At 53.2% G+C, this 23,941-nt stretch overlaps 1 protein-coding gene across 1 annotated transcript in view; it reads left to right on the top strand.

Annotated features, from left to right (window-relative positions):
• Window positions 1–23,941, top strand: part of LOC100983183 (low-density lipoprotein receptor-related protein 5) — a 64,334-nt gene that overhangs the window by 19,468 nt on the left and 20,925 nt on the right. The window contains 6 exon segments of the mRNA XM_055105454.2: window positions 9,212–9,577; window positions 9,580–9,607; window positions 14,509–14,706; window positions 20,067–20,218; window positions 20,221–20,262; window positions 21,738–21,869. Of these exon segments, the coding sequence (XP_054961429.2) occupies window positions 9,212–9,577; window positions 9,580–9,607; window positions 14,509–14,706; window positions 20,067–20,218; window positions 20,221–20,262; window positions 21,738–21,869 (918 nt within the window).

The raw sequence follows: 23,941 nt of genomic DNA, 5'->3' as shown, positions 1-23,941 counted from the left end.
ATGGTTTTCCTCCGGGCTGTGTGTGTTTGTGTGTGTATGTGAGTTTGAGTGTGTGAATGTGTGTGTTAGGATGAGAGAGAGTTGGATGGGGGGCCAGGGGCCAACAGGAATGGGGGTGGCTGAGCTGAGAGGCCAAGGGCAGGTTCCAGGTTGCGTTGGGAGCCTGAGCTGGTGAGTGTGAGGTGGGGAGATGTAAGGTGTATGTGGGGAGTGGGGTGCTGTCTGGCTGGCTGGGCTGGGAGAGGGCAGGTGGGGGCCAAGCTGGAAGAAGTGGTGTTATTCTGCAGCACGTGACATGCACAGACCTTGGGGGTGCAGCTCCAGGCTTTCTCTCTCCCCAGCTACCCCCAAAGGTCCCACTCTCCACTTTCTGCTGCCAGCCTCCGTTTTGTCTGCCCCTGAGCTCCTCCGCTCTTGTGGTCCTAAGAAAAGCTTTTCATAATCCAAGTTGGTTTGGGACAGAGTCCTGCTCTGTCACCTAGGCTAGAGTGTAGTGGTGTGATCTTGGCTCACAGCAGCCTCTGCCTCTGAGGTTCAAGTGATTCTCCTGCCTCAGCCTCCCGAGTAGCTGGGATTACAGGCATGTACCACCACACCTGGCTAATTTTTGTATTTTTAGTAGAGACGGGGTTTCACCATGTTGCCCAGGCTGCTTTCAAACTCCTAACCTCAGGTGATCCACTCGCCTTGGCCTCCCAAAGTGTTGGCATTACAGGTGTGAGACACCATGCGTAGGCTTTTTTTTTCTTTTTCTTTTTTTTTTTTTTTTTTGAGGCAGAGTCTCCTTCTGTCATGCAAGTTGGAGCACAGTGGCACCATCTTGGCTCACTGCAACCTCCGCCTCCGGGGTTCAAGTGATTCTCCTGCCTCAGCCTCCCAAGTAGCTGGGATTACAGGCGCCCACCACTGCGCCTGGCTAATTTTTTGAGATGGAGCTTCGTTCTGTCACCCAGACTGGAGTGCAGTGGCGCGATCTTGGCTCACTGCAACCTCCATTTCCCCGGTTCAAGGGATTCTCCTGTTTCAGCCTCCGGAGTAGCTGGCATTACAGGCGCCTGCCACCATGCCCGGCTAATTTTTATATTTTTAGTAGAGATGGGGTTTCACCATGTTGGCCAGGCTGGTCTTGAACGCTGAGTGTATTTTCAAGGTTCATCCATGTTGCCATATGTCAGCACTCCATTCCTTTTTATGGCTGAATAATATTCCTTTTTATGCATCATTCCTTTTTATGGCCTCTCTCACCTCCGTCAGTTGGTGAATGGACTACGTTTCATTTATCCTTTCATTAGTTATGGACATTTGAGCTATTTCCATGTCTTGGTTATGTGAACACTGCTGTGAACATGCGTGTACCTGTGTGTACATACATAAGTAGAGGGGTTTAGTTCTTTTGGGTATATATGTAGGAGTGGAGTTACTGGTCATAGGATCATTCTATGTGCAACTTTTTGAGGCACTACCAGCCTGTTTTCCACAGCAGCCAGAGGTGTCTTTAAAAGCAGTTATCAACCAGGCTCAGTGGCTCACACCTGTAATCCCGGCACTTTGGGAGGCCGAGGTGGGCAGATCACCTGAGGTCAGGAGTTCGAGACCAGCCTGGCCAACATGGTGAAACCCCTTCTCTACTAAAAATACAAAATTAGCTGGGCATGGTGGCGCATGCCTGTAATCCCAGCTACTCAGGAGGCTGAGGTGGGAGAATCGCTTGAAACTCAGAGGTGGAGGTTGCAGTGGGACGAGATTGCACCATTGCACTCCAGCCTGGGCAACAAGAATGAAACTCTGTCTCAAAAATAAAAATAAAAGGAATGATCACTTCCTGCTTTATGAATGAGGAAATCGAGGCTCTGGGAGCCCCGAATCTCACAGCTGGAAGCCAGGCCGGGCTTTGAATCCAGGCCCCTGAGTCTGAGTCGATGGTGTGTGGTTTGTGTTGGAGCTGGCCCGGGGCTGGATGAAGGCAACGCTTAATTAATGAAAACCACTACCCCCTCCCAACTGTTACCACTTCAGCACTTTTCTATGAAGCATCCTGTTTAAGCCTCACACTCTCTGATGTAGAGGTGCAGTAATTATCCCCATTTCACAGATAGGATGTTTAGGTCAGAGGGGTGGAGGAATTCATGTGGGCCAGGTGTCAGCCAGGCTGCTAACCCTGGAGTCTGCCATCTGCTCTGAGCTGGTCACTCTGAGCTGGAGAGCTGACCTGGCCCTTTTGCCCTTGTGATATACGGTCCTGAAAAAAAATATTTGCACAAATAGCTTCATAGGAACGTACATGGAATTTGGAGTTAAAAAATGTATTAAAAAGTATGTATTTACCAGTATTACCAGTGTATTACCCAGAGACTTGTCTCCCTAATGAGGCCACCTTTCTTTTTTCAATCTTCGTCTCTGCTGGCACTTTCTCATAACTGCTGTTCATTCTAGTAGAAATCATGGTTCATGGTATGCTGTGTGTGTGTGGTTTTTGGTTTTGACGTGTGAACATTTTTGATGTTACTGCAGTCATTTTCTTACTACTTTAATCAGTGCCACCTTTCCACAGAGACAATAGTCTAGTTACCCCTGCCGTTGGAGATCGTTTATTATTATTTATTTATTTATTTATTTATTTATTTATTTTTGCTATTACAAATAAGGCCTCAGCAAATATTGTGACTAAGACCTTTTCCTTCTTTGTGGTGTTTCTTAGGACAGGTTTCTGCAGGGGTGATCCCTGGGGAGAGGATGTAATTATTTTATGTTCCTGATGCAACCTTTACCACTGTGTTTTCTGGAAGGTTTGTTCTGCAGTCTGGGCTGCCAGATGACATTCTGTTTTTCATGGTGATCTGGTGGGTCCTGGGGTGTGATAGTGGCCGGGCCCGGCCGCTCCAGCCCTCAGCCTGTCCACCCCACACCCAAACCCAGAACTGAGGCTCCAAGGTGCAGCCTCAGGTGTCTGCCGCAGCCTGTACATCCCTCAACGCCCCAGGCCTGTCGCCCTCCCTTCTCCTCCTCAAATTACACTGCCCAGAGCTCAGGCTCTGGTCAGCAGGTCGTCACTGGATGGAATGACTTGGGGCAGGCCAAGGCACCTTTCTGATGGTATCTGGGGGCTGTGTAGCTGTGACCCCCGAGCTGCAGGGTTCTGTGAAATGAGAGACCTTGGGCACATGGGTAGATCACGTGGTAGGAAGGAGCCCAGAGGACCAGCCATGTTCCCCTACACTCTGCTCCCATGTGCTCCCACCCCAGGACCTTGCCCAGGCCTGCCAGCTCCCTCTCTCCCAGAAAGGCCTGCTCTGACTGTCTCATGTAGCACGCATCCCGCCTACTTCACCCTGCGCCATTTCCCTGATCTGCAGTGTTTATGATCTAACATTACTAAGGTCTCCTTATTGGCTATGTTTATTGCTTGTCTATTACCTCCCACAGGAATACGGAACCATTCAGGCCCGTGTCCTGGGTGCCTGGGTGGGCCAGCTGGTGCTGGGCGCTCGCCTGCTGGAGGAGTGAGTGCCCATGGCCAGACCTTCCTGGTGCCTTGGCTGCATCTCCTCCTTAGTATGCTGCTTCTACAGATTTCTCTCCTAAACTGTCCTCTTTGCTTTTTTTTTTTTTTTTTTAAGTTTTAAAATAAGTTTTTGTAGAGATGGGGTCTTGCTATGTTGCTCAGGCTGGTCTTGAACTCCTGGCCTGAGATGATCCTCTCTCCTTGGAAAGTGCTGGGATTATAGATGTGAGCTACTGAGCCGGCCCTTCTACCCTGCTACTCTGCTTTTCTCTCTCCCTCCCATCGGGTTCTGCTCCTGCCGTGTTCTCCGCCCTCCCCACCAAAGGCTGGGTTTTCTCTGTCTGGGTTTCTTTCCCCTTTGGAGAAGAGAGGGCCGTAGGGCCTTGGCGCGGGGCTCCTCAATGACAGGGTGCCCCCATCACCCAGAGCGCCACTGGCCCTGGTGGGGACGAGGGGGAGCAGAAGAGGAGGTGCCATCTCTGCCTGCTGGGGAAGGGCAGGGGCCACCCACACAGAGCTTTCCCATTTGCTGTGGACCCTGGGGCCACTGCCACGTCCTTCCAAAGGAAAGCCAGTTCCCCAGGTGGCGGAAGAGTGATGTGGGTTCCTCTTAAACTTAGGAATTGAGTGTGTGGTTGTTTCTAAGCATCTTAGAAGCCGGAGTGGCTCCTGGAAAGAGCCTGCCTGCCACGGCGGGGCTCACCCTGGCTGTGTCCACAGATGTTCCCAGGGCCTGCTGCTGCTGCCTGGCTCTCCTGGCTTCCCCTAGTGTGGGTTGGGAAAAGCACAAAAAATTAAAAAACACCCCCATCTCTGGCCTTTGAAGAATGCACCTGAACAGCCAAGAGTGTAAACCTTGGTGAAATGTGGTCTTTCCAGTTTGGGGAGAAGCAGGGCAGAGCTAGGGCTTTTGTACCCAGGGTTTCCAAGAGCTCCTGTCTCCCTCCTCTGGGCTGGTCAAGGCCCCCCGCTGGGACCTCCAGCTGTAGTGGGGAAGGGTTTACTGGGGTGCCGGGCACCCCAGGGACTGCCCCTCAGGGCAGGTGTGCTTGCCTTTACCCAGGTTCCCCTCCTGCCTGGAAGATACAGCCCATGGGACGCCTCTTGTCTGTGGGACTCTCCAGCATCAGAGGCACTGGGGCCATTGTCTGCCTGGTGAGGTGCAGGCCTGGCAGGACCGGTCCCCCACCTGCTTGAACACTCACGGTAGTGGGGGCTTGCTGCCTCCCGAGACAGTCTGTGTCATTGTTGTCCAAGGAAGCTAATTTAGAGTGGAAAGTTCCATGTCCGGTCCCACTCTGTGCCTTTGTTAGCAGGGGACTCTCAGGCTGGAGCTGGGTCCACCCTGGTAGGGGGACTTCTCTGGGCGACAGCTCTGTGTGTGTGTGTGTGTGTGTGTGTGTGTGTGTGTGTGTGTGTGTCTGGGTGTGTGTGTCTGAGGAGGGGGACCAGTTTCTCAAAGGGCCTGTGACCCCAAGAAGCATGGAATTTCAGTGTGCCTGGGTGGATCACACCTTTGCTGGATGAGTGGGCACAAGCTGGGGGCCCTTGCCATGGGGGCAGCCGGGGCATGGGGCACAGTTGGCCTCATTCACAAAATGAGAGCATCAGTAATCCCTGCTCCAGTGGCCAGGAAGGTGAGTGGGAACACACTGTTTGGGGGCTGCCTGGCCTGGGTGTGCTGTGGGTGTCCTTGTTGGTGGTGGTTCCATCTGCTTGTGCCACCAATGCCCTCTGGGCCTCACACACAACTGTCTTCCCTGCGAAGGCACCTCCTGCCCCCAGGCCTCAGTGCTGCTTCTGTCTCTGAAGGCCCCAGGCGTTCTTGCGTCCTGGGCATGATTCCCGCGCTCCTGTGGACCCCCTCACGGCTGGCATCTGATCCTTGGCACACCTGTCGGCCAGACCTCCTGGTAGCGGGTGCTGCACTCCCCCAAATGTGCCCAGGGCCTGGGGGCAGGGACGTGGGCTCTTCCCTCGCAGCCTCACTGAGTGGAGGGAACTCAGTGTCTTGGAGCTGGGGTGCCTGCAGGCTGGGTGGCACAGGTGAAATGCAGACCCCTCAGCTGGTGTTCCAGAGCAGCTGCCTTCCCTCGCCTGAGGGATGTCGCCTGCAGTCTGGGCAGGGGTGAGGCCTGGGTGGTGTTGCCTGTGAGCTGCAGAGTTGTCGCCTTTGACCCTGAGTTTTCTTCGTTATCTGTTTGGACCTGTTTGGGGCAGGCAGAGGGTAAGATTTGGAGGTAAATTCTTTAGCTGTGGCCATCTCCTCTTGTGAGAGGCCAGAATGTCCAGTTGTGCCGCAGTTGTAACGTCTCACTTTTTAATTTTTTTTTTTTTTTTGAGACGAAGTCTCGCTCTATCACCCAGGCTGGAGTGCAATGGGGCGATCTCAGCTCACTGCAGCTTCCACCTCTCGGGTTCAAGTGATTGTCCTGCCTCAGCCTCCCGAGTAGCTGGGATTACAGGTGCCTGCCGCTACGCCCGGCTAATTTTTGTATTTTTAGTAGAGACGAGGTTTTGCCATGTTGGCCAGGCTGGTCTCAAACTCTTGGCCTCAAGTTATCTGCCTGCCTTGGCCTCCCAGAGTGCTGGTATTACAGGTGTGAGCCACCACGCCCAGCCCAGAACTCTTTAATTCCCAACTGAAACTTTCCCCCTTAAGCAGGTCCCCAGTCCCCTCCCCCACTCCCTGGTCCCACCATTCTACTTTCTGTCTCAATGAATTTGCCTACCCTAAGTACCTAATACAAATTGAATCACACAGTACTTGTCTTTTTGTATCTGGCTTATTTCACTTAGCATAACATTCTTAAGTTTCACTCATGTTGTAGCATGTGTCAGAATCTCCTTTTTTTTTTTTTTAGATGGAGTCTTGCTCTGTTGCCCAGGCTGGACTGCAGTGGCGCGATCTCAGTTCATTGCAACATCTGCCTTCTGGGTCCAAGCAATTCTCATGCCTCAGCCTCCTTAGTAGCTGAGACTACAGGTGTGTGCCACCATGCCTGGCTAATGTTTGTATTTTTAGTAGAGACAGGGTTTCACCATGTTGGCCAGGCTGGTCTCAAACTCCTGACCTCAGGCGATCCACCCACCTCAGCCTCCCAAAGTACTGGGATTACAGGTGTGAGCCACCGCGCCCAGCTGCCTCCATGTTTTAGCTGTTGGGAAGGATGCTGTCATGATCCATGGTGTACAGATATCTGATCATATCCCTGTTTTCAGTTCTTTGGGGTATATAACCTGAAGTGGAATTGCTGGGTCATATGGTAATTCTATGTTTTAAGTTTTTGGGGAACTGCCATATTGTTTTCCATAGCAGCTGCACCATTTTACATTTTTGCCAGTGGTGCACAAGGGTTCCAGCTGCTCCACATCCTCACCAACAGTTATTATTTTGTTTTTTTGGTAGTAGCCGTCCTAATTGGTAGAAGGTGGTATCTTATCGTAGTTTTGACTTGCATTTCCCTGATAATTAAGGGAATGTTAAGCCTGTTTTGATGTGTTTATTGGCCATTTATATATCGTCTTTGGAGAAATGTCTGTTCAAGTTGTTTGCCCATTTTCGAGTTGGATTGGTTGTTTTCTCATTGTTGAGTTTTAGGAGTTCTCTATGTTTCATGGATTTTAATCTCTTAGCAGATCTATGATTTGGAAACATTTTCTCTCATTCTGTGGGTTGCCTTTTTACTTTCTTGATAGTGTCTTTTGAGGCACAAAATCTCTAACTTCCCATGAAGTCCAGTTTGTCTTTGTTTTATTTGTTGCCTATGCCTTCCTATTGTTTGACTTTCACAATGTCCGTCATTGCCACGAAGAACTGTAGACCTAAGGTGATGACAGCATGGGTGGGGTGACAGAGTCTCTGCTGTCATTTTCCTGGCCTCAGGTCCTCTGTGTATCCTCCTATCCTGCGGAGCATGTCCCCTGGGAACGGGAGGGGCCAGGATTTGAGCCAGTGCTCATCTTGGCAGGGGGACCCGTGCTCGGAACCATCTACCCCACTGCCCTGGGGTCTCCTGGGCCGTGCTCTGGTCCTGGGTGCTCCCAGGTACCCTCATGGAGGCTGCAAATGTTTCCCCTGCTGAAATGAAACCAACTGAACTAAACACAGGATTCAGTTCTGTGATTGTCATTGCCTGAGTTCAGTTTGTTTTGGCTTTCTCTTTCTTTTTTTTTTTGTGATGGAGTCTCGCTCTGTCGCCCAGGCTGGAGTGTAGTGGCGAGATCTCAGCTCACTGCAAGCTCCGCCTTCCAGGTTCACGCCATTCTCCTGCCTCAGCCTCCCAAGTAGCTGGGACTATAGGTGCCCGCCACCACGCCTGGCTAATTTTTTTTGTATTTTTGGTAGAGATGGGGTTTCACCCTGTTAGTCAGGATGGTCTTGATCTGACCTCATGATCCGCCTGCCTCGGCCTCCCAAAGTGCTGGGATTATAGGCGTGAGCCACCGTTGGCTTTCTCTTTCTTGGTGAAGGTGGGAGTGTGGGGTTGGCTGGGCTCCCCCATCTGCGCAGGAGGGACCAGAGGTCTGTAGTTTCCATGAGGAATGTCAGCTGTTTCGAGCCAAGGCTTCAGATGTTTTTTGCAGGTGTTTGTGGCCAGCCCAGCGTAGCCCTGCTGGCAGCAGACATGGACTGATGGAGCTCCCTAGAGGCCCTTACCTCCTCGTATCCACATCTTATGTTCACTCCTTGTGTGGCTTCTTAGTCCCTCTGAGTCTGTGTTGGGGGTTGCTAGACCCTCCTGGGCTGATGTCTGAGGTGTCTGGTGGGGTGATGGTCTCAAGGCCTCTCCTGATTCTCGTTCAGCCTGTTGTGGGAATGAGACCCTTGTCTGTGAGATGAGGCCTCTTGCACAGGCAGAAGGGGCTGAGGGCCGGGGGGCAGAGGGAGGTGAGGGAGCCAGCCTGGCCGCAGGCAGATCAGGAATGCTCAGGGTGGGGTGGTGGAGAGAAGTGTAGGTGAGGCCAGAGGCCCAGGCCTTGGAGGCCAGGCTGGGGAGTCTAACCTTGTTCTGCATGGCACTGGCACAGGGAGCTATGGAAGGTGTCTGAGCCGAGGGGTGGCATTCCAGAATGACCCTTTAAGTGTATTCATTGTAGGAATGTCTAGAATCAGGGTGGGAGAAATATGGAATACAGGACAGGAAGCTGAGGCCACAGTCCAAGGAGAGGGACCTGAGCTTGGACAGTGGTCAAAGACTTGTAAGGAAATCTTGAGGCTCTGTCTGACCTGGGCTCTGAACCCCTCAAAAAATGTGGCCCCATGGCTGGGTCTGTAGTCGGCAGCATGGCCAAAGCTGTGCCTTCATGTCCCTGTCCCCTGTGTCAGGCCAACAAAGGGGATGTGGCTTCTCTGCAGAACATGGCAGGGCCCCTGCAGCCTCTAGAGGATGATATGGGAGGTGGTGGGCATGGCAGGAAGGATCACCTGTACCTAGGGGAACAGACATAGCAGTGGCTAAACAAACAGTTGCTGTCACCGAGTGTGGTAACAAGGCTGATTGCTGCGTTGCAGGAGCCTCTGAATGGTGTGGGCCAGGACCGCCCAGGCAACTTCCTGACAGCGCCTTGTGGATGGAAGGAAGGAACTGAAGGTCTTGGGCATGGGCAGGGTGGTGCCAGGAGTGCTCTGGGCATAGTGCTCTATCCCAGGGCTGTGTGTCCTGCTGGCTCAGCCAGTGGCCCTCATGGTTTGCTTCTGCCCCACAGCCCCACTGCTTCTGCTGTTTGCCAGCCACCGGGATGTATGGCTGGTGCATGCTGGCAGAGTCAAGCTGGAGTCCACCATCATGGTCAGCGGCCTGGAGGATGCGGCCACAGTGGACTTCCAGTTCCCCAAGGGAGCCGTGTACTGGACAGACGTGAGCGAGGAGGCCATCAAGCAGACCTACCTGAACCAGAGGGGGGCTGCTGTGCCGAATGTGGTCATCTCTGGCCTGGTCTCACCCGATGGCCTGGCCTGTGACTGAGTGGGCAAGAAGCTGTACTAAATGGACTTGGAGACCAACCGCATTAAGGTGGCCAACCTCAATGGCAAGTCCCGGAAGGTCCTCTTCTGACAGGACCTTGACCAGCCGACGCCATCGCTTTGGACCCCGCTCACAGGTAAACCCTGCTGCAACTCCACCTGGGTCCAGGAGGCGGGGAGTGTCACCGTTTCTCTCTCGAATTTATGTGAGCCCAGGTTCTTTTTCAGAAAAAAAGATGTGAATCTTAAAATGAGTTCATGTGGGGCGCGGTAGCTCACGCCTATAATTCCAGCACTCTGGGAGGCCAAGGCAGGCAGATCACTTGAGTCCAGGAGTTCGAGACCAGCCTGGGCAACATGGTGAGACCCCATTTCTACAAAAATTAGCCGGGCATGGTGGTCTGCACTTGTAATCCCAGCTCTTTGGGAGGCTGAGGTAGGAGGATCATTTGAGCCTGGGAGATCAAGGCTACAGTGAGCTGTGATCTCACCACTGCACTCCAGCCTGGGCGACAAAGTGAGGAAACCTGTCTCAAAAAAAAAGAGCTCAGCTTTCAGGATTTGTTATTGTTGAGAGAAGTACTTCCCCTTCAGATTCCATAGTTACATTTCTTTTTTTTTTTTAATCGAGATGGAGTGTCCTTCTTGTTGCCCAGGCTGGAGTGCACTGGCACGATCTTGGCTCACTGCAACCTCCGCCTCCCGGGTTCAAGCAGTTCAAGTGATTCTCCTGCTTCAGCCTCCCGAGTAGCTGGGATTACAGGTGCCCACCACCACGCCCAGCTAATTTTTGTATTTTTGGTAGAGATGGGGTTTCACCATGTTGGCCAGGCTGGTCTCGAACTCCTGACCTCAGATGATCCACCTGCCTTGGCCTCCCAAAGTGCTGGGATTACAGGCATGAGCCACCATGCCCGGCCCATAGTTATGTTTCTTTTTCAAACTTGCATGTCTGAGGCAACCAATGTGGTTGGCCATGGGTTCGAATGGCTACACACATCTTTGCTGTGTGTTTGGCGGGCGGCCTGGAAAGTGTAGACTCTCAGGCAGGTGGAATTTGCACCTTCCTTGGCTTTCTAACTGCATTGGCTGAAAAAGGGCAGCCCCTTGTCTGGAAGCAGAACCTACTGGGAGTGGTTCTCAGGTCTGTTCTGGAAGCTGCCCTGTGTCCTCCTGTGCTCCTGATCTGGCTGAGTTAACCTGGGCCCTTGAAGGCTCAGGGCCTGGCTGTGATCCCAGGTGGGGAGAGGGTGGGTGGTAGGAAAGCTAAGAACCTCCTTGGAGTCAAAGTCCAGGCTGGAGAGTTTGAGAGGAAGTGGCCCAGCTAGGCCAGGTCACCCCAGACTTGCGAGCAGAGGGAACAGTTTGCTTGGACGCCCCTCGTCCCTCCTTCATCCCTTGCCCTGCCACCCGGGAGTGACTCTGGGGGCCACACACACACCCTTACCTGGGCCGTGCTGAGCCCTGGCCCTTGTTGCACCTGTCGGGCTCTGTGCTGGGTCAGTGTCAGAACTGGTTGCCAGAGGTCTTGACTGGAACACAAGAGCCTCTTCCTCCCTACCCTGCCCAGGCTCTGTTGGAAGCCTTTTGCCTATTAGTTCATTCAGTGTCACCACGGCCTCTCAGCAGTTTCAGCCTGGACCTCACTGGATGAGGGACCGGTCTAGATCTCTTTTCTTTTTTTGGAGATGGATTCTTGCTCTTGTCACCCAGGCTGGAATGCACTGGCATGATCTCGGCTCATCGCAACCTTCACCTCCCAGGTTCAAGCGATTCTCCAGCCTCAGCCTCCTGAGTAGCTGCGATTACAGGCATGGGTTACCACACCTGGCTAATTTTTGTATTTTTAGTAGAGATGGGGTTTCGCCATGTTGGCCAGGCTGGTCTCAAACTCCTAACCTCAAGTGATCCACCGGCCTCGGCCTCCCAAAGTGCTGAGATTACAAGTGTGAGCCACTGCACCCAGCCTGACCTAGATCTTCTAAGTTAGAAAGTCCCAGAAGTGGGCGGCTGCACACTCAGGTCTGCCACAGGAGCCCACCCGCCCTCCTCCCTGAAGTCAGGGCTCTGGAAGCCCTTCCCTTGGCCATGCCCTGTGGGATACTGCCCAAGCTCTGGAATAGGACTGAAGACCCCTGGGCCCTAGTCCTGGGGCCACCAACTTGCTGTTGCCCTGTGCAGTCACCTCCCCCGACTCCCACGGCGCTGGCTGTAGGAGCCAGGCTGGGAGGGGTTGGTTGCCAGACCCTGCAGATGCCCCTCATCTGGGCCTGCCCAGGGTAGTGGGAATGAGAGTGCGGGGTGAGGGTCTGTCCTCACCAAGGCCGGTGTTTGGGAGCTCGGGAAGCAGAGTGCCATGGTGGCTGAGTTCACCTCTTTGCTCTGTGCGGCGACTTAGGAAGCCCTCGACTGGCTTCTGACAAGCACAGGAAGGGCTGGAGCGTTTCAGAGCCCGGCGGGTTTGTGTGAGAGCCAGGTGTGTGTGTGTCTGAGCAACTGAGTGTGGGAGTGGGAGGATGTGAGCCTGTGTGTGCGTGCGCACGCCTGCGTGCGTGCATGTGAGCGGATATTTGTATGCGTGTGTGCATGTGATTATGTGTGCACATATATGTGCCCATGTGAGTGGGTATGTGCGCGAGAGTGTCTGCATCTGAACCAGTGTGTGTGTAAGTACGGGGTACCTGCAGGGGTGGGACGCGGTAGAATGTATCGCCCAAGTATTTTGAGTCACTGAGGTCAGGCCAGAGCAGCCTCATGTTCTCACCACCTGAGAAGTGCCCCCGGCCTCCCAGGGGTGCCATGCTGGGCAGCCACTCATCCCTGGAGCCCCTCTCATGCCCTTGTTGCCCTCTGAGTGGGCTGGCCACCCACAGCTGCCTGGGAGCCAGCTGACCTCCCGGGTGGCCTCTGTTCTGCCTGGTGAACCGTGACCCTCTCAGCTCTCTCCTTCTGCCCTGTGGCTCCAGGAGCTGTGGGGTTACTGACCTTCTTTCTGGAAGGGTCAGCTGGTGTCTCTCTGGCTAGGAGGGGGCATCTGCAGCAGTGGGAGAGGCCGAAGATAGCAGCCTGCTGGGAGCCCTCTCCCAGGGCCGGCCTGCGGTCGCTTACCAGCGGCTGCTGCGGTCATCGTGTCGCTGGGACCTGTGCTCCTCCCATCCTCGCCTTCCCTCCCAGCATGGGTCCCTGCAGCTCCCTCACCTCCCAACCAGGCATCCAGTCACATTTGTGAGCCCTTGTGCACCCCACACAGCTGGTATAGCCCAGTCTCTGGCCCTTTCAGTGGGTGGGAGGAGATGGTAAATAAATAGTATTCAAGAGGGACGTGTGCGTGGGGGGATAAAGCAGTGCCTGGAGGCTGTGGCGAGGGGCTTCTATCGGAGCTCAGGTGCCGGGAATGCCTCTTGGTGACTTTTGAGCCAAGACTGGAAGCAGATGAGGCTGAGAACCATGTGGCTATCTGGGGAAAGTGCGGTCCAGGCAGAGGGATCAGCCAGTGCAAAGGCCCTGGGCTAGTTTGGGGTGGGGCTTATTTGAGGGGCTGTAGCAGAATGTAGGGGAACAGGGCCCAAGGTGTGGGGAGAGGACGAATTGGTCTTGAGCAGAGGAGGTGCCACGTCTGACTCGTGCTGGAGGGCATCCCCTGCTGGTTGGAGCAAGAGCTGTGCACATGTATGTGCCTATGTGAGCAGGTATGTGAGGTGGTTGGCATGGGGGCAGGAGCCCTGTCCACAGTTATTACCGGGATCCTTGCAACAGAAGGCAGCAGCGGGGACCCCTCACTTCTGGGGGTGACAAGTGGCAAGATACGGGATCTGTTCTGAAGGGAAAGCCAGCTTGACTTGCTGGCACTCTGCATGTGGGTTCGATAGAAAGACGAGACAAGGATGGCATGGTGCTGCTCTGTGCCTCGGTGTGCTAGGTGTGCTGTTGGGAGGTGCATGATGCTCAGCTAGGAGGTGCTAGGTGCTTGGGAGGTAATCGGTACTTGGTTGGGAGGTGTTTGGCACTTGGGTTTAGACAGATGAATAAGGACATGTACCCACCATTACGTGTCATACAGGATAGTTCCACTGCCCTGATTTTCTGTGCACCACTCATTCATCCCTCTCCTCTCCTCAAACCCCTGGCAACCACTGACGCTTTACTGTCTTATTTGCTTTTTCCAGAATGTCATAGAGTTGGACTCATACAGTATGTAGCCTTTTCAGATTGGCTCTCTCACCTACTAATATGCATTTAAGTTTCCTCCATGTCTTTTCATGGCTTGATAGATCATTTCTTTTCCTTCTTTCTTTTCTTTTTTCTTTTTCTTTTCTTTTTTTTTTTTTTTTTTTTTTGAGACGGAGGCTCAGTCTGTCGCCCAGGCTGGAGAGCAATGGTGCGATCTCCACTCACTGCAACCTCCTCTTCCTGGGTTCAAATGATTCTCCTGCCTCAGCCTCCCGAGTAGCTGGGATAACAGGTGCCCGCCACCAAACCCAGCTAATTTTTTGTATTTTTAGTAGAGATGGGGTTTCACCGTGTTAGCTAGGATGGTCTCGATCTCCTGACCTCGTGATCCGCCCGCCTTGGCCCCCCAAAGTGCTGGGATAACAGGCGTGAGCCACCGCACCCAGCCAATAGGTCATTTCTTTTTAGCGCTAAATAATACTCTATCCTGCATGTTTTGAATTGCCTTTTAGAGGTTCATTTACAGCATTTTCATGGTAGCAAAAAAATCAGAAATAACCCGAAGTTATTTAAAGAACTTACAGCACAGTGCACTATGCAGTCATCAAAAGAACAGGGAATCTTTCTATTCACGAGAAGGGAAGGTGCCCAGAATTTACTGTTAACTGAGAACAAGTTGGAAATAGTATATTTTGATTGCCCAATTTAAGGCAGGAATACCTGAAACCTTACCTGTTGGTTACTTCTGATGGGTGAGATTTTAGGGCAAGTTCACTGTCTATTGTTTCATGTCTGCATCTGTGTGGACAAAAACAAAAAAAACAGATCTGTGTTAGCTGCTTCTCCTCTTGCCCTGCCCCCGTCACAGGTACATGTACTGGGCAGATTGGGGTGAGACGCCCTGGATCGAGCAGGTGGGGATGGACGACAGCACCCAGAAGATCATTGTGGACTTGGACATTTACTGGCCCAATAGGCTGACCATCGACCTGGGGGAGAAGAAGCTCTACTGGGCTGACAGCAAGCTCGGCTTCATCCACCGTGCCAACCTGGACGGCTCGTTCCGGTAGGTACCCGCCCAGTCCCGGGGCACCCCCTTCCCCTTTGCCCCCAGGTGTCCCCAGTGCTTTTGAAGGCGTTCCTTCTTAACTCAGGCCAACAGACTCTTCTCTGAAACTCTGGGGACCTGAGAAATGCATGACTTCTCAGAACTTGAAACAGTGTCAGGGGCTGGGTGACACTTGCCCCAGCACCTGTATATTTCTATAGCAAATGTGGCATGTTCATTCTAAGTAGGGCAGAAAAGACTGTCTATAGCCCATACCTATGCACAGTTGTTGGTTTTTTTTTTCATTATTTTGTTTTTTTGAGACAGAGTCTCACTGTTTCACTCAGGCTGGAGTGCAATGGCATCGTCTCAGCTCACTGCAGCCTTCACCTCCCAGGCTCAAGCGATTCTCCCACCTCAGCCTCCCAAGTAGCTGGAACTACAGGAGTGCACCACCACACTCAGCTAATGTTCGTATTTTTGGTAGAGATGGGGGTCTCACATGTTGCTCAGGCTGGTCACAAACTCCTCAACTCAAGCGATCCTCCCCCTCGGCTCCCAGAGTGCTGGGATTGCAGGCGTGAGCCACTGCCCCCGGCCCATGCACCAAATGAGGTTTTATCGCCAAATGAGCAACAAAAGCTTTCCGTCTCCAGAGTGTCTTGGATTTTGGAATTGTTGGGGAGGGCTTGTGGCCCGAGGGGGTTGTGAACAATAACCCTGTCACACCACCACCCCAACCCTGGCCCTACCCCAGCTCAGGCATCCTGAGGGCAGCAGCCAGAAGCTGTCTCAGTTATTGCTGCATTCCCCAGTCTCACCAGGGGGCCTTCCACATAGTCCTCAATAAAGTGGGCCAAATGAATGAGTAGGAAGGTTTTCCCCTTGGTGGGTAATTGCTTTTAGAGCCTTCTGGTCAGCATAGCTTCACAGCCCCATACTTAATTACACCTTAGAAAAACATCCCCTCCATGTATAGGTGAAGGGCAGTTTATTCACTGACCAAGTACTGCCTGCTGCTGGCTCTGTGCCAGGTGCCAGGGACCCTCCTGGGATGGCACACCCCATTCCTGCACTAGTGGAGCTCCTGGCCTAGGCAGGGGGTGTGGCGGGTGTCGATGCAAAGAGCAATAGTGACTGCATGGGAGGACCCAGTGGCTGGATTTCTGCAAACACAGGCCAACACCCACATGAACAGACTTGAGGGCCTGGGCAGCTTTGCTCTGTGCTCGCCAGGCCTCATGTGTTAGTTATCCATCGCTGTGTAACAAAACAGCCCACAACTTAGCAGCCTGAAACAGCAAACAGGTTTTTTACAGGGAGGGGGTCAGCAATGAGGAGTGGATTAGCTGGGTGGTTCTGGCTCAGGGTGTGATCTGAGGACACATTCAAGCTCCTGGCTGGGGCCTTAGTCATCTGAACGTTTGAGTGAGGCTGGGAGATCCACTTCCAAGCTCATTCTCATGGCAAGAGGCCTCGGTTTCTCCTGTTCCTCTTATGCTGAGCCACACATCTCTTTTGGGCTGGTTTGAAAATATCCCGTTGTCCCTGGAAGTGCAGACTCGCTGGGTCTGGTTTGAGATTTGGAAATGTGGCTACCCTGTAGACTGTGGTTTTTGGGAGCTGAATGATCTTACAGTTATGAAGGGTGGATTAGAGGATAGAAAGGCTGCAGCTGGGAGTGCCCTGGTCAAAGGATGGTAACAGGAGACAGTGAGGGTGATGGCAATTGAAACATGCTAATGGTGGTGGCGCAGCAATTTACTGTTTTCCAGGGACATTTATCAGTTCATTTAATGCTCACACCAACTCTATGAAATGTTTGCTATTATGTTATATTTATATTTTTTTGAGGCAGGGTCTCGCTTTGTCACCGAGGCGGGACTGCATTGGCATGATCTTAGTTCACTGCAGCTGTGACCTCTTTTTTTGTTTGGTTGGTTTTGTTTGAGATGCAGTCTTGCTCTGTCCTGCAGGCTGGAGTACAGTGGCACAATCTCAGCTCACCACAACCTCCACCTCCTGGGTTCCAGCGATTCTCCTGCCTCAGCCTCCCAAGTAGCTGGGATTACAGGATTTTTGTATTTTTTTAGTAGAGACGGGGTTTCACCATGTTGGCCAGGCTGGTTTCGAACTCCTGACCTCAAGTGATCCTCCCACCTCAACCTCCCAAAGTGCTGGGATTACGGGCATGAGCCACCAGGCCTGGCCGCAGCCTTGACTTCTTAGGCTCAAGTGGTCCTCCCACCTCAGCCTCCTAAGTAGCTGAGACCACAGGCATGCACCACCAAGCGTGGCTAATTTTTTTGGTATTTTTTTGTAGAGATGGGGTTTCACCATGCTGCCCAGGCTGGCCTCAAACTCCTTAGCTCAAGCCATGTGTCCGCTTTGGCCTCTCAAAGCACTGGGATTACAGGTGCAAGCCACTGCACCCGGCCTGTGTTTGCTATTATGATGCCCTGTGCACAGAGAGGCAGGCATGTGAATTTGCCCAAAGCCGCACAGCGAGTCACAGCCAGGGTTGGAATGTAGGGTCTCTAGCCCCAGGGTCTGTTCTCAGCTTCTCTCCTACCTGCCTCCCCCTGGGATTCTTCTGCCTCTGCAGCAGCCATTTCTCTTCATGAATGCACCCAGGGCTACTCACGTGGAACCATCATGTGTGGGGGGACAAGCTCTGAAGCCGCACAGACTTGTGTAGGCCCCTTTATCTGTGACTGTGGCTCGGGCAAGGGCCAAGGCTGACCTTCCCTTAGTGCTTCTGGTTGAGGCAGAGCATGGCCCGGAAAGCAACCGGGAGTGATGGGCCTCTGGCTTTTCTCATCAAAAAATGGCAACATGGCCAGGCACAGTGGTTCACACCTATAATCCCAGGCTTTGGAAGGCTGAGGTGAGAGGATCATTTGAGCCCAGGAGTTCAAGACCAACCTGGCAACAAAGTGAGAGCCCATCTACTAAAAATAAAAATTGGGCCGGGTGCAGTGGCTTATGCCTGTAATCCCAGCAGTTTGAGAGGCTGAGGTGGGTGGATCACCTGAGGGTCAGGAGTTCAAGACAAGCCTGGCCAACATGGTGAAACCCTGCCGCTACTAAAAATACAAAAATTAGCTGGGTGTGGTGGTGGGCACTTGTAATCCCAGCTACTCAGGAGGTTGAGGCAGGAGAACTGCTTGAACCTGGGAGATGAAGGTTGCAGTGAGCTGAGGTCGCACCATTGCACTCCAGCCTGGGTGACAAGAGCAAAACTCCATCTCAAAAAAATAAATAAATAAAAAATTAAAATTAAAAAATTAGCTGGCCATGGTGGTGCACACCTGTGTTCCCAGCTACTCAGGAGGCTGAGGCAGGAGGATTGATTGAGCTTAGGTGATCAAGGCTGCAGTGAGCTGTGATCATGCCACTGCACTCCAGCCTGGGTGACAGAGCAAGACCCTGTCTCAGAAAACAAACAAACAGACAAAAAAGGCAACATTGTGGAAAACAGTTTGGTGATTCCTTAGGATGTAAACATTGATTTATGTATGACCCAGCAATTCTGCTCCTAACTATATACTGTAAGAATTGAAACAGGTATTCACACAAAATGTGAATGGACAGGAATGTCTATAGCAGCACTGTGCACAACAGCCGAAGGTGGAAACGACCCAGAGGTTCCCAGCAGGTGAATGGATGCACAGACTGTTCTATCTGTGCATTGGAATATGGTTCACCCCTAAAACAGAATGAAGCACTAACACGTACAGCATGGATGAACCTCAAAAAACATGGTGCTGAGTCAAAGAAGCCAGACATCAAAGGCTGCATGTTGTGATTCCATTTATGTGAAATGTTTAGAATGTGTTAGACAGAGCTGTGGAAAGCAGATCAGTGTTTGCCGGCGCTGGGGGTGGGGGCTGGGGAGTGACTGTTGGTGGGCGTGGAGTTTTCCTGTGGGGCAATGGAAGGGCTTTGGAACTAGACAGAAGTGGAGGTTGCACAGCCTTGCGAATGTGCTAGATAGCTCTGAATTACTCACTTTAAAGTGGTAAACTTACGCTGGGCACGGTGGCTCATGCCTGTAATCCCAGCACTTTGGGAGGCCGAGGCGGGTGGATCGCCTGAGCTCAGGAGTTCGAGACCAGCCTGGGCAACATGGTGAAACCCCGTCTCTACCAAAAAATACCCACCAAAAATTAGCTGGGCATAGTGGTGCATGCCTGTGGTCCCAGCTGCTCTGGAGGCTGAGGTGGGAGAATCAGTTGAACCTGGGAGGTAGAGAGCAGGGAGCTGAGATCACACCACTGTACTCCAACCTGGGTGACAGACTGAGACCCTATCTCAAAAAAAAAAAAAAAAAAAAAGCGATAAATGTTATGTCCTGTGAATTTTACTTCAATAATTTTCTTAAAAACAGCATCAACAAAAACGAACAAAAGAGGTGGTGGATCTGCAGAGCACAAGCCCACAGCTTCCATCTCCCCTGTGCCACTTCATGAGCGTCACCTTCTCCTGGCAGCTGTGCTGAGGGCTGGGGATGTGGCAGGGACCATCTGCCCCCAGGCCCACCCTCAGGGAGCCTGTCACGGGGAGAGGGTCATTAAGCAAATAAAACTACACATTACTGACCGTGTCACATTACGATCCTGTTACCAGTGTCCATAATCTCATACCCGAGTCCTCCTTTGCTGGGCACTGTAGGCACCTAGAAAAGAATAGCTGTTTCTCGTGTTGATGCCACATTTAATTTACTCTGAAAATATAAATTATGAGCATTGTAAGAAGGAGCGAGTGCACGTGGCCTGATTTGTATTCAGAGGTTTAAGCCTTGGGCAGGAGAGGTGTCCTTTTCACCAGGTGGGGCTTCCTCCTTTCTTCCCTGGGGGAGACTTTGCCACTTGACCTGGGGGACTCCATGTGTCACTGTCACAGACTGGGTTTGGGAGGCACCCTGTGCACGCCAGGAGAGATGTACGAGGGCGCCAACTCCTGGGGCTCTTGACCTGGCCTCACTTGTCTGGTTGAAAGTAAATGGGAGGCCGGGAGTGGTGGCACATGCCTGTAATCCCAGCACTTTGAGAGGCTGAGGCAGGCGGATCACCTGAGGTCAGGAGTTTGAGACCAGCCTGGCCAACATGATGAAACACTGTCTCTACTAAAAATACAAAAATCAGCTGGGCATGGTGGTGGGCATCTGTAATCCCAGCTACTCGGGAGGCTGAGGCAAGAGAATTGCTTGAACCCGGGAGGCGGAGCTTGCAGTGAGCTGAGATTGCATTACTGCACTCCAGCCTGGGCGACAGACCGAGACTCCATCTCAAAAAAAAAAGAAAGTAAATGCGTCAGCAGCAATGACTGTTGGGGGACCCTCCTGATGGCTCTCTACCCCGCCTCCCTGACTGCAGGCAGAAGGTGGTGAAGGGCAGCCTGACGCACCCCTTCGCCCTGACACTCTCCGGGGACACTCTGTACTGGATGGACTGGCTGACGTGCTCCATCGATGCCTGCAACAGGAACACTGCGGGGAAGAGGAACGAGATCTTGAGCGCCATCTACTCAGCATGGACATCCAGGTGCTGAGCCAGGAGCAGCAGCCTTTCTGTGAGTGCCGGCTGGGGCGTGGGGATGTGGGGGCATGGTGGGTGGGGTGGGAGGTGGGCGGCCCCTCCCTGCAAAACTCCATGCTCTGGGGGGCCCCCTCTCTAAGGGGTGCCTGCTGCAATGGAGGGAGGTGTGTGCAGAGTGCGTGGCTGGCCAGGGGGCACGGGTCTGCAGAGGACCCCTCTGCAGGGCTTGTGTGGGCTGTTCTAGGGCTCAGCAGTGGCAAGGGGATTCCCAAGGGAGGTCGCCTCATTTTCAAGGCCCAGAAGAAGTTGCATGTATATATATATATATATATATATATGCATACTAAGATAGATATATATGTATATGTATTTTTAACAGAGACAAGATCTTGCCGCATTGCCCAGGCTGGTCTCAAACTCCTGGGTTCCAGTGATCCTCACACCTTGACCTCCCAAAGTGCTGGGGCACAGATGTGAGCCACCATGCTTGGCCCTGCAAGTTGCATATTTATCAATGAATAACCTGCTCAAAGTCAGCAGTTCTCAGCCTGGGGGCCACGCAGGGTTGGGACAGAGTCCCTGATGGGGAAATGCACCAGCTTCTGTGACAGTGGGGCTGCGGCTCTGGGGACAGTGGCCCACCCCCACAGGGACCAGGGATGGAGATTTCTGGCTAAGTCATTACGGAAGGTTAGGACTTTGGGACTCGGGTGGCAGCTGTTCACAGAGCAGGACATAGGAGGGTGGGGCTCTCTGGAGCTGTTTCCTGTTGAGAAAGTCATGGTCACAAAACCCATCTACACTTGGGGCAGTGTGAGGGAGGGGGAGGTTCATTTTGGTTTGTTTGTTTTTCCAGTTAACTCCGTATTTTGGGGCTGCTACACCCCAGCTTTCCCCTGGTTAGAATGAGGTGCTGGAAGCATTATTGAGTTCCATTCAATTGCTGTTGGTCATAGAAGGGCTTGGGAGAGTGACAAGCTTGGCCATCCTGGCAAGAGGGACAGTGATCCTGTGGAAGCTGCAAAGACAAAACAGGCCTTTTGCCCAGGAGCCCACTGTCTCTGGGGTTGCCATCACTACCATGCAGGCAGGTCTTGACTCCTGCCATTTTAGTGTGGGGGGCAGCCTTGCAAAGGGGTGTCCTTATGGGCCTTGAGGAGCTGGGGAGTGTTTTCTAATCATAGGAGCTTGGTGGGAGGGAGCAGGTGGTGAGGATGCCACTCCATGGGCAGGTCACATCTGGGTGTGAGGGTGGCCAGGAAGGTCACGGCTGGTTTTGGGGAAATTGCAGACCATCTGGCCGGGCTGAGGGCCCAATGTGGAGGGGGCCAGCGATGAGGTAGGTGGAGTGGTGCCTGCGGGGAGGTCCCTGATGCCACTTGAGGCTGGCGTTTGGGCAGAGGGACACACTAGGGGCTGTCACAGGAGACGAGGCAGGATGCGACTGATTCAGAAATAAGTGATGGTCCTTTTCTGGAACCTTCTCTCACTCTGTCCTGGTTTTCCCAGTCCACACTCGCTATGAGGAGGACAATGGTGGCTGCTCCCACCTGTGTCTGCTGTCCCTAAGGGAGGCTTTCTACATGCGCGCCTGCCCCATGGGTGTGCAGCTGCAGGACAACGGCAGGGCATGTGAGGCCAGTGAGGCAGTGGGACGGGGCAGGGCCTGGCAGCAATGGGCTGCAGCCAGCGGGGGTGCCCCAGAAGGAGCGTCGGCGAACCCGTTCAAAATGATCCACTTGGTGAATGTGGTGATTCAAGTCTGTGGTCCCAGCTGCTCAGGAAGCTGAGTTGGGAGGGTCTCTTGAGCCTAGGAGGTCAATCCTGTTTTGTTTTTGTTTTTTGCCCTAGATGTTTTCCCACTTTTTTACCCTCCGCCTTGGTCCTCAGGCACTTGGTGCTCCCCAGGACTGTGTTGCAATGAGGCATGGCTCTTCTCCTGTGCGGCACCGGCTGAGGATCTTTCTTTCCAGGTGTCAGGTTCGGGGTGGGCCTTTTGGGAAATCACACACTTTCAGGATGCAGCTCGCCTTCGGGGATGCTTCTGGGCCTGGGGTAGCTGGTTTGGCCTCTGGGGCTGACCCTAGGGCCTGGTGAGCGAGGGGGTAACAAGAGATGTCAGGAAAGCGCCATCCCTGAGACCAGGTCTCCCCGTTTCTGTAGCATGATGGGGCCCAGCTTGCAGAAGGTGGTGGGGACAGGGCCTGCTTCCTGTGCCAGTGTTCCACTCGGGAGGGCAGTGGGCTTCCAAGTGGGCTGGCTTCCAACTCAGGGACAGTCCTAAGAGGGGGGCAGAGTCTCGGTGTGGGGCCCCCTAGGAGGACTCTCCTGGCATCCAGTGGGTGGAGAAATCTTGCTCCCAGTGCTGTCTGAGCACATGGGGTTCCTGACTCTAGGGACAGTTTCCTGGTCCCTCTGCTCTTGCCAATTAGGGTTTGTATTTGTGTGCAGCGGCCAGGGAGTGTGTGTGTGGTCGTGGCGTCTGTGGTGGGTGCATCTTTTCTCTGCTGTCTGGCAGGGGTCTTTCCCTGGCAGGTGAGGACTTTCCACGTTCGTGTCTGTCTTTCTCTTTCTGAGAGCAGAGCATCTTTAATGAAGACATGGCTGTTTCGTCAAAGGGTCTGTCCGCTGCACCAGCTACTGCAGGGGACAGTTGGAGATTCTCCTCCACCAAGCATCTTGTTTTCCCAAGTGGTGAGAGGGAGAATTTGAGAAATGGGGTCTCAGGCAGCCTGGTCCTCATGGTTCTGGACAGCACCCCATTCATTCATCTGTTTGCTCATTCATTCGGTCGTCCATCCATTTGCTCGTTCAGCAGGCATTTGTCGAGCACTTGCCGCGTGCTGATATTGCTCCAAGGCACTGGGGATCCCACAGTGCAGACAGAATCCCGGGCCCCTGGTGCTCACACCCTGGGCTCTGGGGCTGGGTGGGTGGGGGAGATGGCACAAGTGAGTCCACAAGGGAGTCGTGCATTAGAAAGGGTGAGTGTTTTGGACACCTGCTCCTCCGTTGCCTCTGGGGCCCTTCGCTTTTACCTTTCACCTCAGCCTCAAAGGCAATGTTGAGAGAGAAACTGGAACCAGGGGAGGAGTCCAGATGAGCTGCCTCGTGAGTGACCCAGTGACACCAGGGGTTTGGACCAAGCAGGTTAAGGGTGGATTATAGACCCTTGATGGGGAGAAGTGGCTTGACCAGGTTGGATCAGCCCCTCATTTACTGAGGAGGCTGAGGGCAAGTCACTGGCCTGGGGTTGCCCATAGCAGGTGGCATAGTAGGTTCTAGCAGGTAGCATGGTAGGTTCTAGCAGGTGGCATAGTAAGTTCTAGCAGGTGGGGTCTGGCTCCCAGAGGCATGAGTTTGCTGCTGCCCCATGCCTGGGCCCTGGTGGAGCAAAGCCCTGGTCTCCCTTGCAGACTGCCTCAGGACCCTGCCCGCTCCCCGGAGGAAGGGGTGCCTCGGCCACACAAGCCTTAGCGGAGAAGGATGCTTGGCCTGCCGGCTGCCTGGGAACCTTGGCCTTCTCAGAGTTTGTTTTCTCTCCTTCCTGTCTGTCTGTTGGTGAGAAGAGGCTGAACTCAGTGCCAGAGCTGGACCCTGTGTTCAGCAGTGTGTCGGTCAAAGTCCTGTTGGAAAGGGAAAGAGTGAGGACATAGGGGCTCATGATGGCAGGGAGTGGCCACCACAGTCAGGCCCGGGGGATGGAGGGGAGA

This window comes from Pan paniscus, chromosome 23 (genome assembly GCF_029289425.2).
Source record: "Pan paniscus chromosome 23, NHGRI_mPanPan1-v2.0_pri, whole genome shotgun sequence".
NCBI lineage: Eukaryota > Metazoa > Chordata > Mammalia > Primates > Hominidae > Pan > Pan paniscus.
Note: the sequence above shows the minus strand (reverse complement) of the source record. Positions and strands in the feature narration are given on the sequence as shown.